At 44.6% G+C, this 23,539-nt stretch overlaps 3 protein-coding genes and 1 non-coding gene across 8 annotated transcripts; 3 read left to right on the forward strand and 1 right to left on the reverse strand.

Moving 5' to 3' along the window:
- Nucleotides 1–219: 219 nt before the first annotated feature.
- Nucleotides 220–10,136, forward strand: LOC101350744 (low affinity immunoglobulin gamma Fc region receptor II-a-like). 5 transcript variants are annotated; one of them, XM_023740008.1, is made up of 5 exons: nt 241–715; nt 1,147–1,167; nt 1,497–1,751; nt 5,133–5,387; nt 6,580–8,333. In XM_023740008.1, exons 1-5 carry the CDS (start codon nt 631–633, stop codon nt 6,756–6,758), a joined length of 795 nt encoding a protein of 264 aa, XP_023595776.1. In that variant the 5' UTR covers nt 241–630; the 3' UTR covers nt 6,759–8,333. The 5 variants fall into 5 exon arrangements, with proteins under 5 accessions (XP_023595779.1, XP_023595776.1, XP_023595777.1 ...); XM_023740009.1 differs by lacking the exon at nt 6,580–8,333 and adding an exon at nt 9,849–10,136 and having other exon boundaries at nt 242–715; nt 1,494–1,751; XM_023740007.1 differs by having other exon boundaries at nt 242–715; nt 1,494–1,751; nt 6,580–8,332.
- Nucleotides 9,857–9,927, reverse strand: TRNAG-GCC (transfer RNA glycine (anticodon GCC)). The gene has a single exon. It is a non-coding gene; the product is annotated as a tRNA-Gly (tRNA).
- A 321-nt stretch (nt 10,137–10,457) lies between the features above and the next one.
- Nucleotides 10,458–15,755, forward strand: LOC111822255 (putative heat shock 70 kDa protein 7). Its single transcript, XM_023740012.1, has one exon. The coding sequence runs from the start codon at nt 11,526–11,528 to the stop codon at nt 12,105–12,107; it is 582 nt and encodes a 193-aa protein (XP_023595780.1). The 5' UTR covers nt 10,458–11,525; the 3' UTR covers nt 12,108–15,755.
- LOC101351001 (heat shock 70 kDa protein 6) lies at nt 12,240–13,439 on the forward strand. The gene has a single exon (XM_012558205.2). The coding sequence runs from the start codon at nt 12,240–12,242 to the stop codon at nt 13,437–13,439; it is 1,200 nt and encodes a 399-aa protein (XP_012413659.2).
- Nucleotides 15,756–23,539: the final 7,784 nt, after the last annotated feature.

A 23,539-nucleotide genomic window follows, 5' to 3' on the forward strand; every position in this document is an offset into this window, starting at 1 on the left:
CCATCTCCTGCTGGTCTCCTGGTTCTGCTGCCTCTGCTGCTGCAGTTAGTCTGCTGCTTCTTCTCGCTGTCTCTGGTGTTACAGCTCTCTTTCTTGCTGTCTCCTGGATTAGGAGGTTCTCAGCGCAGGGAACACAGGTCCAAAGGACACACTCCACTCATGTCTCTTTTTCTTGGTGGTAGTGAGGTTCCCCCCACTTTTGCCTCTGGGATGGCTCTTTTTAAGCCTAGCAGGATGGCAAAACTGACCAATTCCCTTGTTAGGTTCCATACACCTTATTTTCATGGTCTCATCCCCACAAGTGTACCATGCACCTTATTTGCATTATTAGCAAGCTGTCCAATCCCCTTGGTGAGCCATAAGCACCTCATTTGCATAACCATACTCAGTAATTTGGGGGTAATTAGAGCATGGTGAAAAAGTCCTTACAAAAGCAATCCATTGCACCACACAGACTCAGCTTTTAGTTTCACATATTACTGAGAGTATAGCAGAAACAGAATCTGGTGACTGAGGAAGCGTACGTAAGAATCTGGTGACTGAGAAAACCTATATAAGAGGATGTACAGTTTCCTTCCTTATTTCTAAGTTCATCTTTTATACTCCAGTGGACTCTGGCCCAGTTCTGAGATGACTTTTGAGACCCAGGTGTTTCAGGACATATATCCTGGCAACCTGTGCCTGCTTCAGCCACTGACAGTTTTGCTGCTGCTGGGTGAGTGAGGGTCATTCTTTAATAGGCAATTTCAGCCACTCCTACTGCCCTGCCTTCAGGGACCAGTGTGGTCAGGAGCAGGGACTGGAAGCTGAGAACAGACTGAAAGGGGAGAGAGGACCCTGAGTTCTTACTGTTCTACTGGTTCCTAAGGAAAGAATTCAGAGGTACTTCCTGAGTCCCTGAGAAGTCATTCTGCACAAAATATTCATGTTTACTTTGTAGCCATTTGAAGAGACTGGGACAAGATAAGGAGGACATGAGAAATGAGTACTCTCATAAGAGATCAGTTGGGAACAGGCTCTTGAAATGGGTCTTGGGGAAAGAAGGAAGCTAAGATCATCATCTACCTGGTCCTCCTCCACACACAGAACTAAATGTGGTCTCGTTGTCTTCTGTTCTACATTAACCCTCTCTCTTCTCTTTTACAGCTTCTGCAGATACGCGAGCTGGCAAGTTTACTCTTTGGTTTCTTGGATTGATGGTGTTATTCCCTTACAATGTGATGCTATATTTACTATATAGGAAAATGTCCGTTCTACCAAGAATCAGGTTCAGGTTCAGCATGGACAGTTCCCCCATTTCAGTGGGCCCTGAGACTTGATTGTTGATGAGATTCCCACTGGATTCACCAAAGACCTGAAGATCCAAGGGAATGATCTTTAATTGGGTCTACAGTAGTTCTCTCTGGCCCTTGATCTGCCCTAGGAGCTACTTTGGAATCCACGGTCCCTCAAAAGTTATTTATTCACACTCCTTTCTGCCCTCTCCTCCTCAGCAGATCTCCCGAAGGCAGTGGTGAACCTTGAACCCCCATGGATCAATGTGTTCCAAGGGGACTATGTGACTCTGAAGTGCCACGGGGCCCACACCCCTGGGAACAACTCCATCCAGTGGTTCCACAGAGGGATCCCCATCCCAACTCAGATCCAGCCCAGCTACAGCTTTAACGCCACTGCCAGCAGCAGCGGGGAGTACAGGTGCCAGACAAGCCAGACCAGCCTCAGCGACCCTGTGCAGCTGGACGTGTTTTCCGGTCAGTGGAGGGCAACCTGGGGAGGGTCTGGGAGGATAAGGTGAGATGCAATCTGCTTACATTGCAGAGGTTTTCAGGAAAGGCTTGTTTACTGGGAAACACCACTGTGAGTTGTTGGAAGCAGTTTTTGCCCACCCATTTCCCTTCTCACCCACCCTCTTAGCATGTGTGGTAGGGATAGAAATGGCTATGAAATTCCTCAGAATATGTCAATGATTATTTTTGCTTCAGTGCTGATCGAGTATGAAAGTTACAAGGCCACAGATAGGGAGCTGAGCGTGAGAGAAGAAGAAATAAATCCTTACTCCATTAAAAAATCTTATTCTTACTGCAGTATGATAAAGCAAAGGGGTTGGAGGCTAATAGACTGCAAAGGCCCTATGCTGGGAGCATGCTTGACATATGTGAGAAACAAATAGGAGGCCATCTGACCGGAGTGCAGGAGGCTGCTGTGAGGAAGTGAATCTGCAACATGAGCTCAGAGGTGGGAGGAAGGGGGAGAAGATCATGTAGAGACTTATAGCCTGTTGCAATGATTTTGACTTTTATTCCTGAATGGGATAAGAATTCATTAGATGGTTTTAATTAAAGTAGTTATATGATCTGACTAAGGTTTCTATAAATATCTCACAGTGTACAGTTTAATAGATTCTGTAGAGAAAACCAGCTGCCTTCCAGCTGATTCTGACTCATGCTGGCCCCATGCATGTCAGAGTAGAACTTTGCTCTGTAGGGTTTTCAATGGCTGATTTTTTGGATGTAGATCACCAGGCCTTTCTTCTCAGGTGCCTCTGGGTGGACTCAAACCTCCAACCTTTCAGTTAACAGCTGAACACGTTAACCATTTGTGCCACCCAGGAGTCCCGGTGAAAAATCAGCCATTGAAAACTATGGGACACAGTTCTACTCTGATGGATGTGGTTACCGTGAGTCAACTTGATAGCAACTTGTTAACTGGTAGAGAAAATACCCTAGATACTATATCTCTCCGTGCACTCCTGCTAATGTTTGAAAGTATGAGCACATTTATATTGTACTTCACTCCACTGTACTTGGTGAATAAACCCTGAAGATGGTCACATGTGAGCACCCAGTGTTTTTAATTTCCCTGTTTAATACCAGGTAAAAATGGCATGGCGGAGGTATCTGGCCTCCTCTTACTTCACAAGGTGGGTGGAAGGAGAGTCAAGATCAAGATCAGTCCAAGGCTGATTCCTATGAGACAGAGGTCAGACCCTCCAACCTTTTTACCAATTCTGACACCAGCCATCCTTCCATTGGCACTCTCTGCTTCTAAGATGGGTTTGCTAATTTGTTGCAATGGCTACACAGAACTCACAGACCATACTTACAGTTATGGGGTTTATTAGGGAAGTAACAGGTTACAGTTCAGGTTCAAGAACACTCAGGACACAGTTCTTCAATTAGGACAGCCTCTTCTCAGCCATGCCCCTGGGCAGGTCTCTCTCTGACCCTCAGCCCCTTGGCCTGGCCTCTACCCTGCTCAGGCAAGTGTTACAAAGCTCTTTTAGCCCTGCTGATAAGTGCCCCGAGTCACCCCACTCTGCCAGTAAACCTCAGTCCGAAGGCGCTCAGCTGTACCTCTGTGGGTTGGCAAACCTAGCTCCACCAAGTGCCTGGAGGCACCTGACTCCAACAGCCAGCCTCCTGCCCAAAGGTGCTCAGCTTTCTTGCTCCGTAGGCTGGGAGTTCACTGCTCTGTCTCCTTCTGGTCTCTTGCTGGTCTCCTGCCAGTCTCCTGGTTCTGCTGCCTCTGCTTCTTGCCGTCTCTTGCCATTTCTGGTGTTACAGCTCTCTCTCTCTCTCTCTGTTTCCTGAGTTGAGGCGGTTCTCAGTGCAGGGATCCTGGGTCCAAAAGATGCACTCCATTCCCATCTCTTCTTCTTGGTGGTCACAAGGTCCCCTCTGTTGTCTCTGGGATGGCTCATTTTAAGCCTAGCTGGATGGCAAAACTGACTAATCCCCTTGTTAGGGTTCCATATGCCTTATGCTTGGTCCCACTCCCACAAGGGTGCCATGCACCTTATTTACATTATTAGTATCTATCCAATCCCCTTGGTGGGCCACAAGCACCTCATTTGCACAATCTCACCCAGTCATTTGGTGAGAGTTACAAAGACCATGGCTAGAAGGACCATATTAAGTAATTCACTGCACCGCATGTCAGGAGGATGATTTTTGTGGTCTTTTAAGACTCCTGTACCAGAGAGATCCTGGCAGTGGAGTCACTTTCTGTTGATGGTATTCTATTGAAAGGGGAATAAATATTGACTCAACTTAGAGACCTGCCCAATACATCATCTCTTCTCTGTGCCCATCACCTCCCCAGAAAAAACTGATGCTACCTCTGGCTTTTCCTGAGAAAATGCAAAAGCATAGATAATAAAAATTTAGATCTAAAGGACCCTTAGGAAGAAACTACCTAGTCTCATCCCTCCGTTGTATAAGAAATTAAGCCCATGAGACCCCAAATCCCCCAAGTTCATGGCAGAGCCAAAATTAGAATTCTGATTTTTGATTTCTGTTTTATGCTCTCTCAACAATACCTTGCCTTTCATATACAGAATACTGTTCCTTAAATAAGTAAGTTTTCATTTAAGATATAATAAATTATATTTATTTTTGTGGTAAATTTAGCAATTTGATTTTTTTTTTTTTTCTGCTAAGTTTATAGACTTGACCTCCAAGGTGCCTGAATTTTGGAATCTAATTATTCTGGCATCATTGAGAGTAGGGGTGGATGGGCAGCAAGGAGGGGAAAGCAATTTCAAATTTAAAAGCTTTATTTAATGCTCCTTTTGTTCAGAGTCACAGTTGAACACTGAATTCAAAAGGTCATATATTTTCATTTCTTATGTGGATGTAAAAATTTCCATTCAGGGTGAGGTATTGTTAAGGCTCTACTTCACTGCTAACAAAATTAATGGCTGCCCATCCTCACTTCCCAAATCTTGTTCAAAACTTACCATTACATTAGTAATCCCCAGACCACAAATGCTGTCTCCACAACAAACTGAAGGTTTCACATCCTGTTTTGTAATCTTTAAGTTACTGAAATGTGTTTATTTCCCTACGACAGCAAAACATTTTTAATTCCTCAAAATTGCCACCTCTCACCTTGCTCCCGTGTCCCTGCTGTTCATCTTTGAAACTTCGGAAATTTTTAGCCTTCAGAGGTCTCACAGACATAAGACCGTATTTTGCCTGTAAGACAGTGTTCACATCTGCCATGAAGCATCTTCCGTTCCCTCTGCCTGACAGCCTTTCAAGTTCTGTAACTAATGTAGCCCTGAACATGAGGCTGTAAGGGCCTTGGTATCCAGTCTTGGAAATTTTTCTTCCTGTGTTGGTGTCTTTTAGATTGGCTGCTGCTCCAGACCCCTCACCTGGTGTTTCAGGAGGGGGAGACCATTGTGCTGAGGTGCCACAGCTGGAAGAACTGGATTCTGTACAAGGTCACGTTCTACCAGAATGGAAAATCCAAGAAGTTTTTTGGTAAAAATTCCAACTTCACCATCCCACAAGCAAACCACAATCACAGTGGAGATTATCACTGCACGGGAATGATAGGGCAAAATCTCCATTCATCGCAGCCTGTGACCATCACTGTCCAAGGTGAGAACCAGGGACCATACGCAGACGGGATGGACATCTCTGTTTAAGGTACTTCAGGCCTGGAAATGATGAGTAGGGAGGCAATTACAGATCTTTTTCAGACTTCAGTACCTGTTTTCTTCTGAGTCTCTCTTTGACATCAGTGGGAACCCTGAAAGTCCTAGCTTGACCTGATTGCTGTGTGGATGTGCAGCTCTATTCTAGCTCATTCCTCAGAGATTATAGAAATGGGTGTCATTCACTTGGAGTTTTAACTCTCAGAGGATAGAAGCCACTTTTTGCTCCTCACAAACACATATACCAGACATATTCACCTTCCCAGCTTTTCACCTCATTCAAACCATTCCACTTTGTCACATGTCCCTCTATCTCCTAGGATCCTGAGGCTTGTACCTCTCTACTGACCCTCTCAGCCTAGACCCAAATCTTAGCTCAGGGAAGCCATGTTGGCATGAGAATCTCTTCCCACCTACAAAGAACCAGGTCTGGGCCTGTTCTTGAGGAACTGTGCTTTGTGGAATCCTCACATGTCTTTTCAGGGGGTATCAGAAGCTTATGTCAGACTAGTGTTGGTCAGTCAATACCACCCTGTCCTAGGCTCAGAGGAGATGAGGTGAAGAGGTGTTGATGTGGTCAGTGGATTCCCTAGTTCAATGTTTTCCAAAGGCTGTTCCCCAAGCACATTACTCCTTGAGAGGTTTTTTAGAATAAAGGATTCACTCTGGTCAAATTAATGTGGAACATGCTGCATGCTCTGTTCCTCTCCATATAGATTCACAATGCACATGAAAGGCTTCAAGAAGCCCTGTTGTTAAAAAGAAAACTTTTTTAAAAAAAAATTGTGCTTTAGGTGAAAGTTTACAAAAATAAAACTTTTAAACTATGTTCACATAGCATTTCCCAAACTTAGATGACCACAAAACCTTTTTCCTCTATAACTTCTATCAGTGTCTCTCAGAACAGATGCCCAAGGTCACCCTTTGGGAAATGCTGATCTAGTGCTGTATCTGGGAAGGCAGAAAGATAGGGGATCCTTTAAAGACTTCCTGGCCTACCTATCTGCTTTTGGCATTGATCTCAGCCCCTGGTTTACGTGACTTCACAAAGGTTCCCTAGTGGGGACCTCACTGTTTATTCCAAATTTCCACCTTAATGTCCGTCATTTTTCTCATCCCTCTGCCTCTCCTACTAGGTCCCGCAAATTCACCATTCTTTCTATTTTGGTACCAAATCACTTTCATCCTGGTGATGGGACTGCTGTTTACAGTGGACACAGGCCTGTATCTGTCTTTGCAGAGAGACCTTCAAAGCTTAATGGGCAACAGGAACAACTATAATGTCACATGGAGCAAGAGCCCTCAGGACAAATGACCCCTCATCATATGGAGTAATAGTAGTGGCAGCAACTCTTCAGGCTATATTTTTCCTCCTCTCGTAGCCCCTCCTGACAACAACCTTGGCTGAGGAGCCTCCACCCACCCCTTAGCCGCCAGGGAAAGGAAGGGCCTATGATTACCAGAGCTAAGTCACAGCATACCCGACTCTTACCCCTGAGCTCTGAAGGTCACAGCCTGCCTACCTCTATAAGGAGTCACATCAAGTGTATTTTCACCGACTCTGGACAGATGCTTCTCCAATACACAAAACAACAATAAATTCTGCTTCAAAATATATTCAGCAATCTGACCACTTCTCAGTTCTCTACCACTTGTACCTTGGTCCGAGACACCATCATCTCTCACCTGCATTACTGCAATAGCCTCCTAAGTAGTCTCCCTGCACTCACCCTTGCCACCCTATTCTCATTCTCATCACAATAGCCACAGTGATCTTTTTAAAATGTGTGCCGTATCTGTCACATCTTTGCTGAAAACAATGTAATAGCTTCCAATTTCATTTAGAGTAAACACTAAGGTCTTTTCAACATCCTTCAAAGCGCTACATGATCTTGTTCCACACTGCCTCTCTGACCCCATCTCCTACCACTCTTCTTTGCTCAATCTGTTTCTTGAACACACCAAGTATACTTCTGCCCAGGGCCTATGTTGTTTCCTGTCTCTGAGATCTTCTTTCTTGCACATATCCATGAGGCTTGCTTCATCACGTCCGTTAGGTCTTTACTCAAATGTCACCTTATCAGTGAGGCCTCCTCAACCATTCAATATAATCCTGTTTTCCCCCATGCTCCTAATTCTCTTTTGCTTTATTTTTTCTCCATTGTATTTATTGCCAACTGATGTACTATATGTTTACTTGTTTAATTGTTTATAGTCAGACTTGTCCCCTCCTATTAGAATGTGAGCTCCATGAGAGGAAGGCCTTTGTCTGTTTTGTTCACCATGATATACTCATAGCCTAGGTCAGTGTCTGGCAAATGATAAAGTGCTCAATAAATACTTGTGGGATGAGTAAATTCTTAGCATTTGAAGTCAGAGGCTTTTAAAGCTGGAAATTCCTTAGGAACAACGTCGACCAATCTCATTTTAAAACTGAGGAAGCTGTGACCCACATAGGTGAAATGACTTGCTCAAGTACACATAAGTAGTTGGTGTCATAAATCTTTATATATACAGTCTGGGATCATACTGTACATTTTGTGCTACAACTTGGTTTTTTTTTTTTAAACTCAATGTTGGATCATGAGCATCCCTCCACTTCACAATGTCTACCTAAGTGATTAATGTCTGCTCTATTTTTAAAGATTCTCAAACCAAGTTATTAAACATAAATGGATATGTTTAAGTGTGTGTCTAAAATTTACCCTGCGTACATAAGCTCCTCTACGCTTAAACCTCTCTGAGTGGACAGAAAGTAATGAGTGACTCATTGGAAGCATACCTGTATGATGCTGTGGTTAACATCCATGCACGGAGGGGCCTGCTTTAGGGCTACAGTTGAGACTCTTGGGAGGAGAGTGGATTGGGTTTTGAGGCTCGTGAGGGGAGGGAGAGAGGGTTGGGAGAACCAGGATGGGTACATGCCCCTCCAGGTCTGTAAGACCCCAGGCCAAACTACCTTTATCCTTCTGAGGTGAGAACCTTTCTCTGGCAGGCCCCTGGCTAAAATTTCCCTGGCCCTGACACCATGTTCTCCTAAAAAAAAACAAAAAAACCCAAACCCATTGCCATTGAGTCATCTCCAACTCAGAGAAAAACTGCCCTGTAGAGTTTCCAAGGAGCAGCTGGTGGATTCAAACTGCCAGCCTTCTGGTTAACAGTGAGGCTGCTAACCACCATGCCACCAAAGCTCTGTGTATTCCTGGGTGTGTGGAAAGTGTCAGTTTCACATAAGAGTAAATGAGTTTTAAGTTGACAGCTTCCCTCTCTCTCCTGGAGTTATACAATACGCTCTGTCTTCTTTGAGGATGGTTTTGATTTTTCCATTGGGAGAGTCCTTCATTTCACACTTCCTTTTTTTCCTAGACTGATTACCTTCACAGTACGGCTGGTCTCTCTAGTAGCAAACTTTGCCAACTCATTCTCACCAACACACTGGGAGAGGGCCGTCCAGGAAACCTTGTCCAGAAGTCCAACTGACCCCTGCATTTTGACTCCCTGCTCCCGCTGTAAACCACCTCCCTTGCCCAAGCTTCCCAGTGGATTCTAACCAGTCGGAGGAAAAAAGAGCCACTGACGGAGAAAGCGATTTTAATTTCTCTTTATAAAAATTAGCAGTTTCGTTTGAACCAGGCAAATAACATGTTAAATAAAACTCAGCTTTAAGTCCTCTAAAGTAGAACATTAGAATATACCACGTACTTTAGTGCTGCTGTCCTCGTTAGTATCGCGTATCCCGGCTGACACGCGGCTAAAAAAGTGCTTGTTTTTTCTTCCCCCATTTCCACTCTCTCTTTTCCGAAATGCCTCCTACTTTTGGTTTCCCGTAGAAATCCAAACACCAGAAAATTCAAATGAAATGTTCTGGACTAAAGAAAGTGGGATATGGCAAAGACTAAACTAGCAAGGACGTAGGACTGGTGTGAATAGTGTGGTTTTACTGGCCAGTGAACGCACCTTGCCACCTGGCCTATAGGGCGTAGGTGAGCTGCGGTCTGCAGCAGTTCACTCTGCACCTGAATCCTGGGCGCCGGCTCGGAGCTCGCTTAGGACGTAGGGAAAACTGCACACTGTGCCTGCCTTTCCAAACGGCCTCTAGGGAGGTTTCTCCCCTGGGATACGAACATGGGGAAGGGTCTCCATAACAGGAGGGACATTCCCACAAGAGTGCATCCTCCTCCCTCGCCTGCCGCGCCCACTCTCTCTCTAGGAAGGAGTAGCGAAGCCAACCCCCAGCCACAGCGTGAAGTCCCGACTTGTGAGGAAAGTGACTTGGTAAAGGATAGGGAAATAAAATCAAAAGAATCCAAACTTTTAGCTTAACGGATGTCGTTTATTTTAATGAGGTGAATCCTAGAATACAGAAAGAACTAAAATAACAAATATCCTTTTGTCGAAAAAACAGGAGCGCGCTGCATTGGCCGGGAATCGAACCCGGGCCTCCCGCGTGGCAGGCGAGAATTCTACCACTGAACCACCAATGCCAGTGCTGAAAAATGTTTTGAAGCATCTACTCTTAACTTCATCTTTGTCCCTGGCTGCTTTCTCGCAACCAATTCACGGATTCAAAAATACTATTTTTAACCTCCTTGACAGGGAACACAACAGAGTCCCTGACGGAGCAGAGGAAAAGTGGGGTGCAGAACTCAAATTCATGTAAAAAGACCAGACTTAATGGTCTGACTAAGACTACAGGAACCCCAGAAGACATGACCCCGGGACTCTCTGTTAACCCAGAACTGAAACCATTCCCGAAGCCAACTCTTCAGACAAAGCTTAGACTGGACTATGGGACATAAAATGATGCTCGTGAAGAGTGTGCTTCTTAGTTCAAGTAGATACATGAGACTAAATGGGCAGCTCCCGTCCGAAGGCGAGATGAGAGGGCAGAAAGGGAGAGGAGCTGGTTGAATGGACACGGGAAATCCAGAGTGGAAACGGGGAGTGTGCTGTCACATTACAGGGATAATAGCAACTAGGGTCACATAACAATGTGTGTATAAATTTTTGTATGAGAAACTAACTTGAGCTGTAAACTTTCACCTAAAGCACAGTTTAAAAAATTAAAAATACCACTTTTATGTACGACTTTAAAAAATTACTACTTACCCCAGACTATGACCCCCAGACACCCTTCTAACACAGAACTAAAGCCATTTCCGAAATTCGCCTTTCAGCCAAAGATTAGACAGGCCTATAAAACAAACAATAACACACGTGAGGAGCGTGAGGAGCGTGCTTCTTAGTTCAGTCAAGTATAGGAGACCAAATGGACAATAACTGGCCAAAACAAAGACGAGAAGGCGGGAAGGGACAGGAAAACTGGACAAATGGACCCGGGAACCGCGGTGTGGAAGGAAAGGGGCAGAGAGCTGACAATTAGGGGGATTGCAACCAATGTCATGAAACAATTTGTGTATAAATTTTTGAATAAGAAATTAATTTGCTCTGTAAACTGTCACCTAAAGCACAATAAAATAATAATAATAAAATATCTATTTAGACTCTTGGCTTTAAGGCCATAGCTCTTTTCGCATGGTAACATGCTTTCAGCAATCCCCAGCAGGTGGACTCAGCCGGCCCTCTCAGGCAGTCGTGCCTCCAACCAATAAGGGGGAGAATTCGTTCTTTCGGGAAGGGACTGCGTTTACTGGCTTCAGCCAAACCGCCGTTGAGCGCCCTTAGAACAAGCTGGGGGAAGCTGGAACTTTCTCCTCCTTTCTCAAGGTTCTGCAGCTCCGAGTCAGAGGCGGGTAAGGCCTGCGTACCGCCCCGCACCCGCCTCACACGGCCGGATCCTCCCCTGGCCCGCGGCGCCTCCAGCAGAGTCTGCCAGGGCGGGCCTGGTGGCTCTCGGCTCGCCGAGAAGGCGCGGGAACGTTCGCGGCGGCCTGGGCAGGAGGCGGGTCCCGGGCTACAACAGAATATAAAGCTGCTGGAAGCGGAGCCGAGCAGATCTAAGCTAAGCGGGCGGGAAAAGAACCGCGAGGAGAGCAGCACTGCTGAGCCGCACCGACTCCCGCAGCCTTGCGCATCTGACTCGGCATCCAACTCGTCCCGAGGAGCGCGAAAAGCCACAGCCATGTCCGGCCGGAGGGAAGTGGCTATCGGCATCGATCTGGGCACCACGTATTCGTGCGTGGGCGTGTTCCAACACGGCCGAGTGGAGATCCTCGCCAATGACCAGGGCAACCGCACGACGCCCAGCTATGTGGCCTTCACCGACACCGAGCGGCTGGTGGGCGACGTGGCCAAGAGCCAGGCGGCCCTGAACCCGCAAAACACGGTGTTCGACGCGAAGCGGCTGATCGGGCGCAAGTTCGCCGACGCGACTGTGCGGTCAGACATGAAGCACTGGCCCTTTCAGGTGGTGAGCGAGGGCGGCAAGCCCAAGGTACGCGTCTCTCACCGCGGGGAGGACAAGGCCTTCTACCCCGAGGAGATCTCGGCCATGGTGCTGAGCAAGATGAAGGAGACGGCGGAGGCGTACCTGGGCCAGCCAGTGAAGCACGCGGTGATCACAGTGCCGGCCTATTTCAGCGACTCGCAGCGCCAGGCTACCAAGGACGCGGGCGCCATCGCGGGGCTCAACGTGTTGAGGATCATCAAAGAGCCCACGGCGGCCGCCATCGCCTACGGGCTGGACCGGCGGGGCGCCGGATAGCGCAACGTGCTCATTTTTGACCTGGGTGGAGGCACCTTCGACGTGTCGGTCCTCACTATCGAAGCTGGTGTCTTTGAAGTGAAGGCTACGGCTGGAGACACCCACCTGGGTGGAGAGCGCGACAACCGGCTGATGAACCACTTCGTGGAGGAATTCCGCCGGAAGCACGTGAAGGACTTGATGGGGAACAAGCGGGCCCTGCGCAGGCTACGCACGGCCTGTGAGCGCACCAAGCACACCCTATCCTCCAGCACCCAGGCCACCCTGGAGATTGACTGCCTGTTCGAGGGCTTGGACTTCTACACGCCCATCACTCGAGCTCGCTTTGAGGAGCTGTGCTCAGACCTCTTCCGAAGCACTCTGGAGCCCGTGGATGCCAAGCTGGACAAGGCCCAGATTCACGACATCGTCCTGGTGGGCGGCTCCACCCGCATCCCCAAGGTGCAGAAGCTGCTGCAGGACTTCTTCAGCGGCAGGGAGCTGAACAAGAGCATCAACCCGGATGAGGCCGTGGCCTATGGGGCTGCTGTGCAGGCAGCAGTGCTGATGAGAGACAAGTGTGAGAAAGTGCAGGATCTCCTGCTGCTAGATGTAGCACCCCTGTCCCTGGGGCTGGAGACAGCAGGCGGGGTAATGACCACACTGATCCAGAGGAATGCCACCATCCCCACGAGGCAGACCCAGACGTTCACCACCTACTCAGACAACCAGCCTGGGGTCCTGATCCAAGTTTATGAGGGTGAGAGGGCCATGACCAGGGACAACAACCTGCTAGGGCGCTTTGAGCTCAGTGGCATCCCTCCTGCCCCACGGGGAGTCCCTCAGATTGAGGTGACCTTCGACATTGATGCCAATGGCATTCTGAATGTTACAACCATTGACAGGAGCACAGGCAAGGCTAACAAGATCACCATCGCCAATGACAAAGGCCGACTGAGCAAGGAGGATGTGGAGAGGATGGTGCATGAGGCTGAGCAGTACAAGGCTGAGGATGAGGCCCAGAGGGACAGGGTGGCTGCCAAAAACTCCCTAGAGGCCTATGTCTTTCATGTGAAGAGCTCCTTGCAAGAGGAAGGCCTTAGGGATAAGATTCCTGAAGAGGACAGGCGCAGAGCACAAGGCAAGTGTCAGGAAGTCCTCGTCTGGCTGGAGCGCAACCAGCTGGCAGAGAAGGATGAGTATGAGCATCAGAAGAGGGAGCTGGAGCAAATGTGTTGCCCCATCTTCTCCAGGCTCTATGGGGGACCTGACATTCCTAGAGGCAGCAGCTGTGGGGCTCAAGCCTGCCAGGGAGCGTCCAGTACTGGCCCTGTCATTGAAGAAGTGGATTAAATAGCTCCTGGTGACAAGGCAGCTGTGACTGTCAAGACTGGCTTGTGGGCCCTCTAGACTGTGTTCTGTAATACTGCCCTGTAACTTCAGGGGTAGGGGTGGGGAGGAGCTCCTGAAACAGGGAGATTTCTTCTCAGTATATTTTATAACTGAAGTCTCTGTCATTTGACTTTTTTCACTTTAATTCTCTTCTTCCATTTCAAACAAGCAGGAGTCATTAATGTATCATTAATAGTGCAGCTCTTTAATGTGTGAAAATTGTTTTCACCTACATTTTGTGTATTTTGTTACTTGCGTGTATGGATTATGTCATTTGAAATAAATATCTAAATAAGTTTTTAAAATGCCTTCTTAGTTTTCATTTCTGCATATTAAGTACATGAAGGGGCTGATTTTTCAGAAGCAGAAAATGTTGGGGTCAGTGCTGAAAGAGGAATGTGAAGAAAGAGGAATGTGAAGAAAATACACAAGATTGTGTGCATGATTTCTAAAGGGGAAAACAGGATAAGGGAAAGAGTTTGAGATAGACCCATTGAGACAGTATTGAAGTGTGAGGGTTAGTAGAGAGGAGACAACTGTGGCTTATAATTCAGAAGACTCGGGGTGGAGATGGAATTGGAAAAGCAGAGAATGAAGAGAAACTGAAGTCCTGGCAAGGTAACTACTCCCATGTGTGACCGTAAGATAAAAAGTCTATTGGGAGCCTAGTTTAGTTCGTGAGTGTATGTGTCCTAATAACATTGACAAATAGTTTGCATGCTGGTTAGCTGTCTCAAATCATGTCACTTGATACAATGTTCTTTGAGAGAAGAGAGTCCAAGTCCTGAACTCCGGGGAGTAGAATATTAGGGTAGGTCTAGTGGTGTGATTAGGGTTACTATTGACTTTATCTATGTAGGAGAAATAGCATGGCCCCATCTGGTTTGTGCTAATGGGCGCTTGGATGAGAATAACAGCAGCAACAGTAATAATAATACCTACATGAAACACAGTATAATATAATGGCTATATTGGAACCAGCCTGCATGGATTTTCAGCTCTGCCACTTTATATACTGTGCAAGTTCACCTCTCTGAGCTTCAGTTTCCCCTTCTATATACTCGGGATGATAATAATAAGAGTGCCTACTAGAGGATTGTTGTGAAGGTTAAATTAATACATGTAAGAGGAAAGAAGAGTGTTAGGCATAAGTCAACTATCAACAAATATTTGCTATTACTAAATATTATAAGTTGAGGTACTTGACATACAGGATATAATTTTATCCTCACAGCAACATCATGGGATATTATCCCTTTTTGAAGAAGAAGATTCTGAGGTTCAAAGTGATTAAACAACTTATTCAGGGCCACAAAGCTGTTAAGTAGCTGAGGGTGGGGGTAGAGAGGGCTGACATTAAGAAATCTGACCAGCCTGATTCTAGAGCCTATCTATTGTCACCCCACAAATAGGCCATAACTCCACTAATTACCAGACCTTCCCCCAGGTACTGTGAAATTGGACATATTCGTTTAGAATAGTTGGATGCTGAGCACTCAGAGAAAAAGTGTACATTTTTTGGTACATTTACATTGTTAAGTGAATATTTGTGTGTTTTTATAGCAAGTGACTAACCCTAGGAAATATCCTTGGGCTCAACTTTACTGCCAGTCAGCTAAATGACAATATAAGAGCAAGGATAAATCTGCATGACATAAATCTGCAATCATCTCAGAAATAAAGGTAGGCTTGGACAGAGCAATGCTACACGGTATTTAGCTAAGGATGATCCCTTGCAAGTGGAGAGGAGGTTGTACTCACAACCCACTTGCCCATGACTGTCATTTCACATTTTAACTGTTCTCTTTTTCTGAACCTGAACCAAGTCCTTTGCTGCCTGGCTTCACAATGAAGGAAACTGCAACAAAGAGATAGGGTAACAGGCACACTCTATTACATTCGTCCTTTCCTGAGTTTCGTCCCAAGTTCCAACATTCACCATTCCAACCTGTTTGCACTTTCCAACAGGAATGATGACACTTACTGGATTTAGAAATCGTAGCACTTCAGTAGTATACCACATTCTCTTTCCCTCCTTCCTTTCTTAAAAACACACAAACAAACAAAACACATACAGTGTATAAGAAGGAAAATTTATAGTGCTCACTTTTGAAAACATCTCAGATCCTCCCATCTGGCTAGTACCTATTTTTCTATAGAGAGTGTCATGGATTGAATTTATGTCCCCCCAAAATGTGTTTCAACTTGGCTAGGCCATGATTCCCAGGATTGTGTGGTTGTCCTCCATTTTGTGATCTGATGTATTTATCCTGTGTGTTGTAAATCCTAACCTTTGTGATGTTAAGAGACAGGATTAGAGGCAGTTATATTAAAGGCAGGATGAAATCTACAGGATTGGGTTGTATCTTGAGTCAATCTCTTTTGAGATATAAAAGACAGAAGCCAGCAGAGAGAGGAAGGACCTCCTACCACCAAGAAAGAAGAGCCTGGAGTGGAGTGAGTCCTTTGGACCTGGGATCCCTGCATTGAAAAACTCCTAGACCCACGGAAAGATTGATGACAAGGACCTTCCTCCAGAGCCAACAGAGAGCGAAAGCCTTCCCCTGGAGCTGGTACCCTGAATTTGGACTTCTAGCCTCCTAAAATGTGAGAGAGTAAATTTTCTATTTGTTACAGCCATCTACTTGTGGTATTTCTGTTATAGCAGCACTAGATAACTAAGAGAGATTTAAGCCAATTAACCATTTCATCTATTTTTTTTAAAAAATAATATTTTATTATGTTTTCACTGAAGATTTACACAGCAGTTTAGGTTACCATTAAACAATTTCTACACAAATTGTTCAGTGATAACTCCTTTTAAATGACTATTGCTGATCATTTTTCTTTACTTTTTGGGAGACTGTTTCCTGTATAATAGGCATTTAAAAATCCTTATCCTATGTAATCTTAGTCAAGATTACATGTACTCCTCACTTATTGACTATCTCGTTTTCTGACATTTTGCATTTACGACAGTAGTAAAAAATCTGCTATCCGACTGTTTTGTGCATTAATGACACACATCTGGCAGTGCAAATACTGAGGCGTGAGACAAGAGTAATGTTGGCTGTGATAGTTAAGCTTATGTGTCAACTTGGCTGGGCCATGATTCTCAATGGTTTGGCAGTTATATAATGATGTAATTTGGCAGTTATATAATGATGTAATTTGGCAGTTATGTAATGATGTAGTCATTCTCCATTTTGTGATCTGATGTGGTCATCCTCCGTTTTCACATATAGCCCATTTTCACATAATGACCTGGTCTTTGGACCCTAACCATGCTGATGAGTGAAATGCCCTTTTATCCATCATATCAGGGAATACATGATAATAATGTGATTTTTCATTGGTGATGTTAACCTTGGTTACTTGGTTAAGGATTGTCTTTTAAAAAAAAAACTGTTTGTTTTACATGCCTCTCATATGAATCACTATAATCATCTTTATTTTATTTTATTTATTTTTTTAATTGTACTTTAGATGAAGGTTTACAGAATAGTTTCTCATTAAACAGTTAGTACACATATTGTTTTATGACAATGGTTAACAACCCCACAACATGTCAACACTGTCTCTTCTCAACCTTGAGTTCCCTATTACCAGCTTTCCTGTCCCCTCCTGCCTTCTAGTCCTTGTCCCTGGACTGTTGTGTCCCATTAGTCTTGTTTTGTTTTATGGGGCTGTCTAATCTTTGGCTGACGGGTGAACCTCGGGAGTAACTTCATTACTGAGCTGAAAGGGTGTCCGGGGGCCATACTCTCAGGGTTTCTCCAATGCCTGTCAGGCCAGTAAGTCTGGTCTTTTTTTGTGAGTTAGAATTTTGTTCTACATTTTTCTCCAGCTCTGTCCAGGACCCTCTGTTGTGATTCCTGTCAGAGCAGACTATGATCGTCTTAGATGTCAAGGATCGAATTATGTCCCCCCAAAAATGTGTGTATCAGTTTGCTGGGCCATGATTCCCGGTATCATGTGATTTTCCTATATGTTGTAAATCCTGCCTCTATGGTGTTAATGAGAGAGGATGGGCGGCAGTTGTGTTAGTGAGGTAGGACACAATCTACAAGATTGGATTGTATCCTGAGGCAATCTCTTGAGATATAAAAGAGAGAAGTGAGCAGAGAGACATGGGGACCTCATACAAGTGAGAAAGAAGTGCCAGGAGCAGAGCATGTCCTTTGGACCCAGGGTCCCTGCGTGGAGAAGCTCCTAGTCTGGGGGAACATTGATGAGAAGTCCAAGGGAGAGAGAAGGACTTCCCCTGGAGCTGACACCCTGAATTTGGACTTTTAGCCTACTTTACTGTAAGGAAATAAACTTCTCTTTGTTAAAACCATCCGCTTGTGGTATTTCTGTTATAGCAGCACTAGGTAACTAAGACATTTAGTTTAGGCCCAAAATTTAATTTAATTTTATATGCTTAGTTCTAAGTACAGTGTCTGGCATATTGTAAGTGCTCACATGATACTGAGTAGAAAGCGCTCACATGATACTGGTGGGGAGCAAGGGAAACGGTATTCCAGGTTAAGGATTAACTTATGCAAAGGCACCTAGATTATATAGACCGTGCTTCTAAAGCTTTAATGTGCATATGAATCACCTGGAGATCTTGTTAAAATGCAGATTTGATTCAGTAGGTCTATGGTTAAGCACTGGGCTGTTAACCCCAGCAGAAATGTTGGAGGTTCGAACCCCTAGCTGCTCCTTGGGAGAAAAGACCTGGTCATTCGGTCCTGTAAAGATTACAGCCTAGGAAACCCTATGTGGCAGTTCTCTGTCATATAGCGTCGCTATGAGTCGGAATCGACTTGATGGCACAAGCAACAACTAGGTGCCCTGAAATCTGCATTTCTAGTGAGCTTCTCTACCACCAGTTGCCGTTGAGTATATTCCAACTCATTGTGATCCCATGTGTGTCAGAGTAGAAATGTGCTCCATAGGTTTTTTTTTTTTTTAGAACAAAAAATAACTTTAAGCTTTTTTTTTCTCCCCCAACAGTCTTGAATACCTGACATTGTTGGTCTTAAACAGCAACTTTATAATGATATGTCACACCTACATTTTCACCACTTTCCTGAACTGTGAATCACAGTTACAACTGCAAAAAAAAAAAAAAAAGAAAGAGCGCTTTAAATTTTAATAACTGATTTATTATCTTTCTTTTTTTTAATTGTACTTTAGATGAAGGTTTACAGAACAAACTAGTTTCTCATTAAACAGTTGGTACACATATTGTTTTATGACATTGGTTAACAACCTCATAACATGTCAACACTCTTCCTTCTCAACCCTGGGTTCCCTATTATCAGCTTTCCTGTCCCCTCCTGCCTTCTAGTCCTTGTCCCTGGGCTAGTGTGCCCCTTTAATCTCATTTTGTTTTATGGGCCTGTCTAATCTTTGGCTGAAGGGTGAACCTCAGGAGTGACTTCATTACTGAGCTAAAAGGGTGTCCGGGGGCCATACTCTCGGGGTTTCTCCAGTCCCTGTCAGGCCAGTAAGTCTGGTCTTTTTTTGTGAGTTAGAATTTTGTTCTACTTTTTTCTCCAGCTGTGTCCGGGACCCTCTATTGTGATCCTTGTCAGAGCAGTCAGTGATGGTAGCTGGGCACCATCTAGTTGTACTGGACTCAGAATGGTGGAGGCCATGGTAGATGTGGTCCAAAGGACTAATCTTTCCTTGTATCTTTAGTTCTCTTCATTCTCCCTTGCTCCCAAAAGGGTGAGACCCATGGAGTATCTTAGAAGGCCTCTCACAGGCTTTTAAGATCCCAGATGCTACTCACCAAGGTAGAATGCAGAACATTGTCTTTATAAACTATGTTTTCTCAATTGAGCTAGATGTTCCCCAAGATCATGGTCTCCACGGCCCTCAGCCAGGCAATTCGGTCCCTCAGGGAGTTTGGATGAGTCTATGGAGCTTCCATGACCTTGCCTTATACAAGTTGTGCTTGCTTCCCCAGTATTGTGTACCGTCTTACCCTTCACCAAAGTTACCACTTACTTCTCTATTGTCTACTTAGTGTTTTTCCATCCCCACCCCTCCCCTCCCGCATAACCATCAAAGGTTGTTTCTTTTTGTGTGTAAACCTTTTCATGAGTTTTTACAGTTGTGGTCTCATACAATATTTGTCCTTTTATGATTGACTTATTTCACTCAGCATACTGTCCTCCAGATTCATCCATGTTATGAGACGCTTCACAGATTCATCATTGTTCCTCATTGTTGCATAATACTCCATTGTGTGTATGTACCATAGTTTATTTATCTATTCATCTGATGATGGGCATCTAGGTTGTTTCCACCGTTTTCTATTGTGAACAATGCTGCAATGAACATGGGTGTTCATATGTCTATTTGTGTGATGTTCCATAGGATTTTTAATGGCTGATTTTTTGGAAGTAGATCTCCAGGCCTTTCTTAGGTGGCCTCAGATCTCCAACCTTTTAGTCAGTAGCAGAGTACATTAACTGTTTGCACCACCCAGGGACTCCTAAGAAGCCCTAGGTCCTTGTTACTCAAAATGTGGTCTGAGGACGAGTAGCATTAGCATTTAAGTTTGAGAAGCATGATAGAAAGGATGGTGTATGGGGGGCACAGCAGGAAGTTTAGTATGGCTGAGCATAGCACATGGAGTGCAGAAGTGGGGAGAGACAAGGCCAAACAGGCACGTTTGGACCAGAGCCTGGGGATTCCAGTGTCTACATGAAGCAGGGTGAGATACAGTGACAAGCTAATGCAGTGGAGAGTCAGACATAGCTGGATTCTAATATTAGTTTGGACTATTACTAGTTGTATATCTTTGACTTCCCTAAGTCTCGTTTTCTTTGTCTATCAAATGGGAACAGGGAGAACACAAGGACTACTTTATGGGGTTACTCTGAGGATTAACTACATGTAAGTCTCTTAGTGTGATGCCTGGCACATGGTAGGTACTCAGTAAATGGTAGTATTATTACTATTACATGTGATGGTGTAAAAATGGCATAGCAGAGGTGTCTGACATCCTCTAACTTCACAAAGGGGAAAGAGAATCAAGATCAACAGCCCAAGGCTGATTCCTATGAGGCAGAGGTCAGACATACCTCCTCTCACTAGCCCTTTTTACCAGTTCTGCCGCTATCTGTCCCACCTATGGCACACATTACTTCTCTGCTGAGTTTGATAATTCGTTGCAATGGCCACACAGAACTCACAGACAATACTCACAATCATAGAGTTTATTAGAAAAATAACAGGTTACAATTCAGTTTCATTAAGGCTCAGGATAAAGTTCTTCCGATCAGGTCAACCTCTTTTCAGCTGTGCCCAAAGGCAGGTCTCTCCCTGGCTTTTGGCCCCTCTGCCTGGCCTCTGCCCTACTCAGTCAAGTGTTACAAAGCTCTTTTAGCTCTGCTGGTAAGTGACCAGAGGCATCCCACACCACCAGTAATCCTCCTGCCCCAAGGCACTCAGCTTTCTGGCTCCATGGGCCAGAAAGCCCACTGCACTGTCTGTCTCCCGCGGTCTGCCTCTGGTGCCACTGTTTCTCTGCTGCGGCTTCTGGCCTTCTTCCACATTACAGCTCTTTCTCTCTCGGTCTCCTGGTTCCAGGAGCTTCTCAGTGCAGGGAACCTGGGTCCAAAGGATACGCTCCACTCTTGGCCCTTCTTCCTTTGTGGTGGTGAGATCCTCTCCTCCCAACTCTGGGATGGCTCATTTTAAGCCTAGCAGGATGGCAAAACTGACCAATCCCTTTGTTAGGGTTCCATATACCTTATTTACATAGTCCCACTCAATCATGTGTGTCACTTACAAAGACTATGGCTAGAAGGACCATTTTAAGTAATTCATTGGGCACGTGAAGTCTAAGCAGATGAATCAGACAAAACCCCTGCCTGTAGGCGGGTGGTTGATCACTAACTTAGATGAGCTTCCTGGCTACAGCTTCACCATTTTCACTCTGTTTCAGTTTCATGACTGGAGGGAATAAGAAACTGTAAATTGGTTGCACAGCTTGAGGTACCAGGCAGGGATTACTACTTGTAGGTAGACTCAAGTCAGTAGACATCCTCAGCAGAAAGGTTTACCTTCTCTGGGTTTGCTTTGGCCTAGATTACATAGCTTCCAGATACCTTCACTTCTTTTCCTTCTTGCCTCACCCTTAGCTTATCCTGCCAAACATCAACTAACCTTCACTGAGCTGTATTTATAAGGCTTTCTTCGTGAGGGTCAAATAATGGAATTTAGACAGGATTTGTCCGTCTCTGGAGCAGCAGTTCAATGTGTATCTGCAGGTGTTCTTCTCAAGAGCAAGGCTGGCTACTGCTCTGCTCTTGTGCTATATGGAAGGTGGAACCACCACTTGTTAGCAGTAGAATTCCCATTGGGAGCTGTCCTCAAATATGTTGCTCTTCTCTATCTTTCACCACTGCCATGATTTAATTCTTATCACCTAGAGCACTTGTCTCCAACATTTCTGTGGGTTAAGAGGGAATGGCTTAGCTGGGTAGTTCTGACTCAGGGTCTCTCATGAGGTTGTAGTCAAGGTATTGGCCAGGGATGCATTCATCTGAAGGCTTGTCTGGGGATGGTGGGTCCATTTCCAAGATGACTCACTCACACAGCTGGCAAGTTGATGCTGGCTGTTGACAGAAGGTTAAGGCTAAGGTTCCTTGCCACATAGACCATCCACGGGGCTGCTTGAGTACCTTCTTCTACAGGAGAAGACTCTTTCAACTTTTTAAGATTTTTTTTTTAATCTCTTTTTACATTTTCAAATACCATGTTTATATTGTTATTTTCTTAATTTAAAACAATTTTTAGTCATTTACTGACTTTAAACTATGGAACAAAGTATTTTTGTTTTCTTAAATTCTCCTCTCCCCTACTCTCATGCTTTTCCTCCCTCATTTGTCCTAGTATAGATCTATCATTTAAAAAATATAAATCAGTATTCATTGTTTACATTATTATGACCATGTAAATATTGTTCACAGCTGAGCTATGGATTATACTGTGATTGTATTGCCTTTTCTTATACAACTCCCTGCCCACCCCTGCCACCCCCCACCGCCTTAATAATTGCTTCTTTTACGTGTAACTATCACTCGTCTAGCAGGGTTATAGATTTAAAAAAATTTTCATACATAATGCAATGAAGCATTTATAATTTAACAGAATAGCCTCCCAAGTATTTATTGCAAGTTTCTGATATGTCAATTGCAACACATTAACTTTCACAGGACATGTTTCTATTATAATTGTTTCACAGGACAATTTTTAAGGTTTTAGATGTTTTAAAGTTCTCATAATACTTAAATTATACTTCCAAAGGAATTACTTATACATTCAGATCAGAGAACAATTGGTAAAAATTATAAATATTCACACAGTTTTTCATATTACCCAGAAAAACAACATTGATGCTCTTGTAAATGTTCCCAATTTAAAATCGTATAAAATCATATTTTTATTGTATTAGATTCTTAGGCATTATTTCACAGCTTGAGGCACTGGGCAGGGATTACTACCTGCAGATAGACACAGGTCAGTAGTACCACAAAGTGGGTGTCTTATAAGAACAGAAGTTTATTGTCTCACAGTTCTGGAGGTTAGTAGGCCAAATTCCGGGATGGCAGGGCCATGTTTTCTTTGAAGGCTCTAGGGGAAGAGCCTTCCTCGTCTGAGGCTAATTACAGCAAATTAAGAGGATGTTTTGAGGGCTTTTCCTTGTCTAGCCAGAGGTGTCTTCGGTATCTGTCCGCCCTAGTGTTCTTGGCATATAGTTAAGAACTCAATACATTGTTGTCAAATGAAGGAATAAATAAATAGGCACAGAAAAACTTGAGTCTAAAGGAAACAGAAAATATTTTTTTCATAGTTAGGGATAGATCTTAGTCTCAACTCCTCCCTGATTTCATAGTCCAGTCTCCTGCCAGCAGTACAGAAAGAAAAAAAAAAAATTCAGTCCTATAGTCACAGTGAAGCATAAATTATCTTCGAATACGTAGATACGCAGGATAAAAAAGTGTGCTGATCAATTAATACTCCTTTCTCCGCGAATTTTCGTACTTGCTGGT

This window comes from Trichechus manatus, unplaced genomic scaffold (genome assembly GCF_000243295.1).
Source record: "Trichechus manatus latirostris isolate Lorelei unplaced genomic scaffold, TriManLat1.0 scaffold00145, whole genome shotgun sequence".
In the NCBI taxonomy this organism is placed as follows: Eukaryota; Metazoa; Chordata; class Mammalia; order Sirenia; family Trichechidae; genus Trichechus; species Trichechus manatus.